The sequence below is a fragment of the Emys orbicularis genome, chromosome 4 (genome assembly GCF_028017835.1).
Source record: "Emys orbicularis isolate rEmyOrb1 chromosome 4, rEmyOrb1.hap1, whole genome shotgun sequence".
Classification (NCBI taxonomy): Eukaryota; Metazoa; Chordata; order Testudines; family Emydidae; genus Emys; species Emys orbicularis.
Window position 1 is genome coordinate 43,836,684 of NC_088686.1, and position 10,944 is coordinate 43,847,627.

Genomic DNA, 10,944 nt, shown 5'->3' on the forward strand with positions numbered 1-10,944 from the left:
TGAATTAACAGGAAGCTGTAAGATGGTGCAACAAATGGTCCCTATAGTTAATCATCCAAAACACTCAGTAAGCACAGATGGAAAAGGTCTGGTGGCCTCTCTAGGGTTTCAGAGTTTACAGGCCAACTGAATGCTGCATCCTAGAGCAGAAAAACATCTCTGGCTTTGCCAAGTTTCATTGGCTCACTCCATAGAAAGATTCACCTGCATTACAAACTTCAGTTCCAGTAGCTGAATCATTTCAAGTAGAGAAAGGAGTCCCAGCTGCCTGTTTGACAATAGGCTTGAGATTTGAATAGGAGTGTGGAGCACTTGCCAGATCCAAGCATAGTAAGTACATGCAGGTCAGGTGCAAGATGCATCCAAAAGTTCTTCTGGTACCACTCAGTCCATGTCTGTTATTCTAGATCTGGGCCCTTATACTCCTCTGCCAACACACCTCAGCTCTGTCCCATGGCACTCCCCTGCTAGACTTCTCACAGAGTGACCAATAATCATCTACATTGTGTGGTGGTTTAGGAGGAGGAAAAACGGAAACAAAATTGAACCAATTTCCTTTCATTTTTATGAACCAAGACAGCACTTGAACTCAGGCCCCATGTGATGAAAAGCTAGGGCTCACGGGTCTTGTGTATCTCCACCATCACTGGAAAAGAAACTTCAAGCCTTATATCTCAATAGCCAGAGCTGTCCTGGGAACAGAATAAACTCCCTGGCTCCTGCTCCATCACACTTCTGCTTCTTGTGACCTTGTTGACATCATAGAAGAAACGCTTTGCTCTGTGCCAGTCACTCTGGGCCTCCCAGTTCCACTCCTGCTGTATTTGCCTTTGACCCAACTGAGTCAGGGATGCACCTTCCCTTCTCCCAGTTTATAACAGCAGCAACATCACGCAGCAACATCCCAGCATGAGAGCAGAGCCAGCGAACAGGGATGCGGGGAGGGGGCAAGAAGGGGGTTCCTAGATCGGAGAGCAGTTTTTGGCTAGGCAGTGGGTGCTGAGAGGGTCAGCAGGGAGATGCTCACTCTTTGGGGAAGGGGTGAGGAATGCATCACTTTCAAGGACTCACTACAACTACACAGGGAGCAAACAGTACTAATGTCTAAGAGGCTTGGGGCAGCCCCACCACTTCCCAAAAGAAATACTGCAGCCATTCAGGAGAGCTCTTCCGCAGACCAGAAAGTCAGCTGCTCTGAGCCTACGCTGTGGCTGTCTGAGGCTGGTGTGTGGCTGGGAGTAGGAAGTCAGATGAAATACAAAGGAAGGTTCATCTCAGGCTCCAATGCCTAGACTGTTTATAGAAATCTAAACATTCCTGGAGAAGCCACATCTTTGCCTGGCCCTGACACATCCTCCAATGTGGGCCCAGACACTCCCTGCAAATTAGAGACCAGAATGTACAAGTGCTCATTAGAGTGTTCTCTAATCCGAGTGCTCTGACCCCCCACCCTCCTGCAGAAACTGGAAGCGTGGCTGCCAGAGGGGTTGGGTATGTCACTCAGGCCACCTCCTGCCCCTTCGTGGTCCCACATTAAAGCCATACCTGCTCTAATGGATGCAATCCATGATGATGTTTGGCACAGACTCTGGAGCATAGGTGCTGACTCCGGGGCTCAAGCACCCACCAAAAAAAAATAAAAAAATTGGTGGGTGCTGAGCACTCCCTGACACAGCTGTTCGGCAGCTGGCAGGAGGCACTTGGGGGAGGGCAGAGAACAGCGAGCGGCGGGTGGAGGGGGGGCTTCGGGGGAGGGGTAGAGTGGGGGCAGGAAGAGGTGGAGTGGGGGCGGGGCCTCAGGGAAAGGGACAGAGTGGGGGTGGGGCCTCAGAGTGGAGCAGGGGTGGACCACCCACCAGGAAAAATAAAAGTTAGCGCCTGTGCTCTGGAGGGAAGGGAAGTCTGCCTCACTTCCCAATTAACCATCCCCCTATTCTGCCCACATCAAATCAGACCTCATTTAGAAGGCGGGAGCTGCTGAGCTGGTAGAGGAAAATAATGACGACTAGTAGGTTGCTTGAAGGAGCAGAAACCCACAGCACGGGATCCTGGCCATTTATCAGGCTTTTAGTGGAAAGTACTATTCTGCAGTGAAAACTCTTCAGGCAAGATGCACCTGTGCAGTGAGATGTTAAGCAGAGTTGTAGGCATGGTACAAACAGTGCTGTGAAGTTACCCTGTATAGAAGCAACTGATCTGTGAGATTGGGATGTTACAGCCCAGCTAATCAGAGTGGGGCTGGGATTCTTCCCGAATACACAAAAATCTTGCTTTTCCCCAGGCAGCTTCCACCTCGGAAGCCCTAGATCACCAGCTGCAGTGCAGTCCAGCCTCCTCAGAGCCAGCACAGTGACTCCACCTAAGAACACATCAAGTGGCTGCATTCTCCCCAGAGCCAAAAACGCTCCTTCCTACTGCGATGTTCCCCTGGTGTTATCCGGACCGGTGATCTGCTAGGTCACTCCAATCCTTGACTCTGGGAGCCAGCCTTCCCCTGCTCTGCTGTGAGAACCTCCACTCCTGGGCTGTTCGCGCACAGCCTCTGGCATGTAAGCTGCTCCTTGGATTGTGCAACCAAATTACACTAGCCAATATCTCTGGTCCCAGACACAACCCTAGGAACCTCCGTCTTGCAGTGTCCAGTTATGCCCGCTGGACGCTGCAAACGTATATGAGTTTGTCAATTTAACAAAGAAATTGATAAGCACCAGGCTTGTTAACCCAAGGGGAGTCTCCGACATGCTTCAAACCAAATGCACTGCTTCAGGTAGAATAAACAAACAGATTTATTAACTACAAAGATAGATTTTAAGTGATTATAAGTCAAAGCACAATAAGTCGGATTTGGTCAAATGAAATAAAACCAAACCGCATTCTAAGCTGATCTTAACACTTTTAATGCCCTTTCAAACTTAGATGCTTCTCACCTCAGGCTGGCTGGTTGCCCTACAGCCAGGCTCTCCCCTTTGATCAGCGCTTCAGTCGCTTGGTAGTGATGTTTGTAGATGGAGGTGGAGGAGAGAGGAAGAGCATGGCAAATGTCTCTTCCTTTTATCATGTCCTTTCTTCCCTCTTGGCTTTGCCCCTGCCCTTCAGGTGGTCATTACCTCATCGCAGTCCCAAACTGACCAAGGGAAGGGGGGTGACTCACTCAAGAGTCCAACAGACCCTTTGTTGTTGCCTAGGCCAGTTTCCTTTGTTCCTGTGAGGATGGGCTGGGGTTTGTCCCATACATGCCCTGATGAGGTATGAACTGCCCCTCTGCTTCTGGAGAGTTTTTGCCTGGACTTATTTTAAGCCATGAAGACACATTTTCAGCCTCATTACTATATACATGAAATTACAACCTATAACATTACTGTAACAACAATTAGTATAACATCACTATAAAAACAATGCTCAGTGCATCATAAGCCTTCCGAAGACACCCAACCTGACAAACTTTGCATTGGATACCACACAATCATTTTACAAGGATGAACATGGGAGTGCTGGGTGTTCTCCCGAGGTACAAAGCGTCACACCTACCCATCCAGATCAATGTCTTCAACTACTCATAAGGGACAGAATAAGGGCAGAGGGAAAATCTTCCCACAGATAGACACACACTCTTCTCCTGCAGTGTCCTTACTCCAGACCCATCAGTTGTGTCTTTCCCTGGTGTCAGAACATGCATGACCTGAGTGGCAGGGCAAGAACCAGAAGCAGGGACCAACCCCAGTCTGATATAGACGCAGCCTCCAGAGGTGGCAGCAGGAAAGAGGAATCATAGAAACACAGATGCTCTCACATTACGCTAACAGCAAGAGAGAGGATCGTACATTAGAACCCCCTGAAATTCTTTTGATTTTCTACAATTGTTTTGTTTTCAGGAATTTCTTGTTATTTCATCTTATCTATTCCCCCCGCCCCACGGCTCGAGTCCAGCGCCAGGGAGGTGGGAGACCTAGGGAGCAGGTGTCAAGTCCAGCCCCTGGGGAGGTGGGAGACCAAGGGAGAGGGGCAGAGGGTATTGGGTACTGCCCTTGGGGATGTGGGAGACACTGGGGAGAGGGGCAGAGGGTGTTGAGTCCAGCCCCCGGGGAGGTGGGAGACCCAGGGAGTGAGGAGGGGGTGTCAGGTCCTGCCCCCAGGGAGGGGGGAGACCCCAGGAGGAATGGTAGAGGGTGTTGGGTCCTGCCCCAGGGAAGGGGGAGACCCTGGGGGTGGGTTGCAGAGCTGGGCCCAGTACCCAGGACAGTGTCTCCTGTCCTGGGTGCTGGGCCCAGCTTCCCACCTCGGGGTCACAGTGCTGCTCAGGTTTGGCCCGGTTGCTCCTCTGCGGTGATGATGGGGGGACTGGACAGGACAAATTTGAGTGAGTGGGACTGTGACCCTATGCACCAGGTCACAATGCCACTCACTCATATTTGGACCAGTGAGCTACTTCATCAGGGGGCCAGACAAACCCGAGAAACGCTATGACCGTGTACCAGAACGCAACAGCCAGAGCAGGGAGACAGAACGCAGGGAGACAGAACGCAACAGCCCCTTGAGACAGGAGCCGCTGCTGTGGGGTGTTTCATGTTATGGGTATTTTAATGTTTTTTCATTTTATTTCTCATTAACAAAAAACACAGAGCTCCAATTATACCCTCCCTCTTGGCAACAGGTCATCTTGTGCCCCTTGCACTCCACATAACAAGCAGATAAAATAACTGGAGCTGCCAGCAAGCCCAATGGGAGCAAATAAGCCTGGTCACAGCTCAGTAGTTCAGTGGTTTAACCAAGGGTGAAAATGAACAGCTCAGATTAGGAAGAACAGTTGGTTATCAGATTTCTTTCTATGGCTCCTGACCGACGATCAATGTAACCCCGGAGGACTTTCAGAACTTACAAGGAAACAATCTCACTAGCAAGCTAAATATTTCTCCTGTGCTCACCGCTGTGGTATCTGGGCGCTAATGGTATTTAGAGAAAGACTCAGTCCAACAGCTCAGTCCCCTGGGTCTCAAGGAATAAGTTTGTTCAGCCCTTAAAGTGTGCAAAACAGATTTTTCAAATACATAGGACATGGGTCCCTGTTCCAGCAGCCCCCTATTCCTTCAGTCTCTGAACTCTTAGAACAATGCTCCTACTACTATCCTTTTTTGCCAGAGCATGTGTTCCCAGCTGGAATGAAGAGTGAGACTGAGATTTTCCTCTTGGTGTAAAAAGACCAAAGCCGACTTGGAGCACCTGTCACACATGCTGGGTCAGAACAACCAGCCTGATCTTTGATCAGTTGATAAATAAATATACTGCAGGGGAAATGACAAATCCTGGCTGGGTGCCCCAGCACACACACAGCTCAGCTGAGCGAGGGTCACTGTGGAACTCCACGTATCAAGTCAGCTACAGATTATAATCTGTAATTACAGGTGACATTGTCAGGATCTCAGCAGAGATCCCTCCACAGAGCATGGCAGTTCTGAAGCATGTTCATTGTTTTTACATTGCTTGAAGAATTCAGTAGGCGGCTATTAAGAAGCCCTCTGCAGACTCTGCTCTCCCTATCTTCTTCCTCTGGGACATAGAGCCTCAGGAAAAATCATTACATGCTGATCTTTTGGGCTTATGGCCAGTGAAGTGCCACCAATATTTTAATAAGGGACTCCCATAAAGATCCTTCTGAAATAAGCCCCGTGCCATGTCCCAGGAGTGTGTGTATTTGCAGGGGAAAGAATGGGGAAATCTTTTCATTTCCCCATTTGGACAAAAATGCTTTTTGAAAAGTAAAGTGGGAGAAAGCAGCACTGGGCAAACAAATGAATCTGATGGGCCTTTGCTGGAAGTGATTACACTTCCTGAGTCTATTGACAGTATTTGATTTAACAGTGATCAGATCATGACATTTGAAGTGAAAAGTCAGGTGAGACCCTGTGAATGGAACCAAGGGAGGAGAATTCAATTCTCTCTACTGGAACTTTTTTTTTAAATTATACCTGAAATGTGGTACAATCAGATTCATTCACTGATTTGCTCTTCAGAAGTAACATTGAATCACAGGAATAAGGCATATTCAGCAGGGATGACTAAATCTTAGTATCAGAGGGGTAGCCGTGTTAGTCTGAATCTGTAAAAAGCAACAGAGGTCCTGTGGCACCTTTAAGACTAACAGTCTAAAGGTGCCACAGGACACTCTGTTGCTTTTTAAATCTTAGTAGTATCCAGACTGGATGCAATTCCAGCAGAGGCAGTAAATCAGGTTAGGCGGGTAGGATTCATCATGTAACGCTCTACATGCTTCCGTGGCACTACATGGTGTGCCAGCTAGACCGGAGTCACCCACACACCCAGCTTCCTTCTCAAACCCATGACACACTCCTGCTGGGCAGGAAGGACATTATATAGTTCTGTGTATGAGGCAGTTGCAAAATAGATATTCATATATATATATATATATTCAAAGCAGACAATGTCAAACCATGCATATTGCACCACACCCATGGTCTGAACTATGTAAAATCTGGGACACTACCTAGTCACTGAAGACATGTGCCAGTCCAATAGTTAGTGTTTGGTTTTAGTGATCCTCTGCTTTTAATATTCATACAGCATGAATTGCCTTCCAAAGCTATGTTGTACTGTTGCTAGTGCATTTATTTCATGCAATGTGCATCAGTGAGGCATTCGGGTGCAAGCGTCAATAAGTGATTTCCCTGATCTGGTTTCAGAAGTTAGAAAAAAATTATTTTCTTTTCAAGTGTGAACTGGCTGCAGGTGAAGAATGTTACAGCTTGCAGGAATGTCAATCACGACCACCTCATTGACCTGCCTTGGCATTAAAGTGCTTAGAAGCGTTTGCTCCATCCTTGTGCAAAGAAGCAAAGTCTCTGTCGAGCATGTCTTATTGGGGAAGCTCATGGCCTTACTATGGATCAACAAAACCAGAGGTAGAAAAATCAGAGGCAGAGCTATGAGATAAGGCCCAACACATGATTGCGCCCTTTGACACATTTTCTAGTTTTTTTTTCCAGTCTAATTTTAAATATCCCAAGCAATAGGACTCCCATTTCTTTCCCTGGAAACAATATCACAGGTCCCAATACAGCCCAGAATCTGAGATTTTCCTGATATTTCAGCCTAAATTGTCCTTCTCAATATCATCCTGTTCTTGCATGTACCATGCTCAATAATCCTTCTCCCTCTTTAGGATTAGTAGAGCTATGTTTCTCTCTAAGCAATATCATAGCCAAGCTAAGTACATTTCCTGGCAAATATACAAACCATATTTTCCCCAGATGAATCTCTGCCTGTTATTTCTAATGGCGCCAGGTTTCTCTGTATTTCTCTGTCCTCAGTGGAGGTTGCAGCTCTTCCCAATTTAGTGTTACCTGTGAGTTTCATTACTTCTCCACCCCCCAACTTTAATGGGGACACCTTAGGTTCCAAGCATTTGGGGATGAGAGACCTGGTTCCCAGGTTACCTGGTTCCCAAAGACAGCGATGGAGCAGGCAGTAGAGACCTCATGGGACCCGAACCAGACGGAGGCGATGCGCGAGGGCATGCCCAGAATGAAGACCTGTGCCACCGAGCAGATGACCTGCCCTAGAACGGTGACAGGGAAGAGGTGCGGCTTCATGCTGCCCAGCTTCACCCAGGCGCCTAGACAGTTGAAGGCTGAACCGGCGATGGCGATGAGGCGCAGGCCCCGCTTGTCCAGCAGCCAGGCCACAGGGAAAAGAAGGGGGATGTAGGTGAGCATGTAGCACATGGAGAGCCAGTCGATGTCGAAGGTGCTCACGCCGTAGAAGTGCACGAAGATGTTGTTGATGCTGCCGTACTGGATCCACTGGAAGGCATTGCAGAGCGAGTAGCAGCTGAACAGCAGCACCACTGCCCAGCGGCGCAGGGACAGGCGCACCTCGGGGGGGCCCCCGGGGGCAGGCCCATTGGGGGTCTCGGCTTCCACTGACCCAGGCACTGGCTTCACCCCCTGCAAGAGCTCAGGCGTCTCTTGATACACCAGCCCCTTCTCGCCTGGCTCCGGTCCCTCGCTCACCACGGCCCCCTGGGAAAACGCCGGGCAACACGGGCTCCCCATCCCCTGGGCAGCGCTGTCCCGCATCGTGTGCCCGGCCCCTGCCTGCCCCCACCCCGCTCCTTATGGGGTCGCCGGTCTCTGCCCCGCGCCCGGCTGCTTCCCTCTCCCTCACTCCTCTGAAACTGTCACTGTCAGCAGAACGCCATTCCCACCGGGAACGTCGTGCTAATTGGCTCACAGTCCGGTGCTGTGATTGGACCCGGCCAATGGGACCTCGCCCCTCCACGCTGACTGGCTGAGATGATCCCTGCTGCGCTCCGCCCCTCCTTTGGCATGGAAACCATGCCACGCCTTCCCGTGCGCCATTGGCTCAGTGCTGGTGACCCGCGGATGCGTTGGCCAGACGGGCTTCTGCAGCGGAGGCTGCCCCTGTAGCACCGGGCTCTACAGGGTCCCCTCACTCCCCCAGCCGGGCCCCACCGGACACTCCCGGGAAAAGTCCAAAGAACCTAAAGGACCTGACCTTCGGTCCCGGAGACGTGGGGAAATTGCGCACACCCCAAGGGTCACATCCTGGGGTCCATAATAAACCCATCGGGGGCTGCAGGCTGGCTAAGGGGCAGGTCAAAGGAAAGCTCTGGAAAGACACTGCTAGAGATACACAACCCACCAATAAAACTATTTCTACAGCAATGGGCAGCACCACCCGACCCATTGCAGTGCAGGGCAGTGAAGCCTGGGGCTCAGCTTTACCAGCTACTTACACTGATTGTGATAAAAAAAAAAAATCCTATAAAATCCTCCCTCCTGCAGTTCAGAAAATAATCACTCTGCCTGCAGAGGAACACCAGCAACAATGGCTGCATAGCCGAACTGGGTCACCTCCCCATCGATCTGGTGCCATCTCAACTAAAGCCACGGCTGAGCACCAGCGATTCAAACTAAACCCAAAGGCAAACATACATTACTCTTAGGTCTGGGCACTTCTAAGCTCCTGATCAGTAGGCGCAAATAACCTCATCCAAAGCCAACTGATGCTCAAGATTTGTTAGTCTCTAAGGTGCCACAAGTACTCCTGTTCTTTTTTCAAGATACTCTAACACTTAAACACAGTAGACCAGCGATAGTCAATAGGTGGACCGCAGGCCAAATCTGGACCACCAGATGCTTTTGAACGGACCTCAACATGTTTTTTTTATTTACTTATTATTATTATTGTTATTTTTTTTTATTATTTTCTCTGGAGTCTGGCCCTTGACTATACCTTGACCAAGAAATTTGGACCTTGACAAAAAAAATTGACTACCCCTGCACAGGAGAGCCTTACGCAGAATGATCACACTAGTAGATACTTCTGCATATTACGCTATGGTGACATAAGACAGACTTTCACCAAAGACAATATCAGAGACCATAAACTAGGAGTGGAAAGTGGAAGATACAAGGCATAACTCAAGACAATAATGACTGCAAACAAAGTGAGATAAGAAAAACTGAGGCACACACACATCTTCTACTCTAATATCCAGTGCAAGAAAGATGTTTCAAACTGTCAGGAAATTTAAAAGGCTTTTAAATTAAAAGCAATGAGGAATAAGTGAAGAAACAGAGAGAGAGAGCATTACACTATGTAGCAAACTGAATCAGGGTATGTCTACACTACGAAATTAGGTCGAATTAATAGAAGCCGGTTTTATAGAAATCGGTTGTATACAGCCGATTGTGTGTGTCCCCACATAAAATGCTCTAAGTGCTGTAGTCGGCGGACCGCGTCCACAGTACCGAGGCTAGCGTCGACTTCCGGAGCATTGCACTATGGGTAGCTATCCCACAGTTCCCGCAGTCTCCGCCGCCCATTGGAATTCTGGGTTGAGATCCCAATGCCCGAATGATGCATAACAGTGTCGCAGGGGGTTCTGGGTACATGGCGTCAGGCCCCTCCCCCTCAGTCAGAGCAACGGCAGACAATAGATTCGCGCCTTTTTACCTGGATTACCTGTGCAGACAACATACCACGGCAAGCATGGAGCCCGCTCAGCTCAGCTCACCGTCACCATATGTCATCTGGGTGCCGGCAGACGTGGGACTGCATTGCTACACAGCAGCAGCAGCTAACTGCCTTTTAGTGGTAGACGGTGCAGCATGACTGGTAGCCTTCATTGGCGATCTGGGTGCTGGCAGCCGCAGGGCTGCATTGCACCAGCCCTTGCCTTTTGGCAGTAGATGGTTTATTACCACTGGTATCTGTCGTCATCGTACTGCAGTGGCTGTCAATCATGGGCACCTGGGCAGACATGCTCAGTCCTATTGAACTGTCTTGACAATGATGGCTATCAGTCGTAGTATGAGGAGTACTTGTGGCACCTTAGAGACTAACAAATTTATTAGAGCATAAGCTTTCGTGGGCTACAACCCACTTCTTCGGATGAAGTGGGTTGTAGCCCACGAAAGCTTATGCTCTAATAAATTTGTTAGTCTCTAAGGTGCCACAAGTACTCCTGTTATTTTTGAGGATACAGACTAACACGGCTGCTACTCTGAAACCAGTCGTAGTATGCTATTTTCTGCCAAGCGCCCAGTATTTTCTGCTAAGCACCCAGAAGAAGCCAAGGGCGATCTGGGTGCTGGCAGACGTGGGGCTGCATTGCTACACAGCAGCAGCCCCTTGCCTTTTGACAGTAGATAGTATATTATGACTGGTATCCATCGTTGTCATACTGCAGTGGCTATCAGTCTTAGTACACTAACTGCCAAGCGCCCAGTATTTGCTGCCAAGCACCCAGAAGATACCGAGGGCTATCAGTCATGCTGCACCGTCGTCTGCTAGCTTAAGATTTAAAAAATAGATTTGTTCTGTATTCATTTGCTTCCCCCTCCCTCCGTCAAATCAACGGCCTGCTAAACCCAGGCTTTTGAGTTCAATCTTTGGGGGGGCGCA

The 10,944-nt window shown here is 49.2% G+C and overlaps 1 protein-coding gene across 2 annotated transcripts in view; it reads right to left on the reverse strand.

Annotated features, from left to right (window-relative positions):
- Nucleotides 1-8,090, reverse strand: part of FLVCR2 (FLVCR choline and putative heme transporter 2) — a 49,756-nt gene extending 41,666 nt beyond the window's left edge. For both annotated transcript variants that reach the window (XM_065403156.1, XM_065403155.1), the window contains exon 1: nt 7,449-8,090. In XM_065403156.1, the coding sequence (XP_065259228.1) occupies nt 7,449-8,090 (642 nt within the window). The remainder of the gene's footprint in view (nt 1-7,448) is intronic.
- Nucleotides 8,091-10,944: the final 2,854 nt, after the last annotated feature.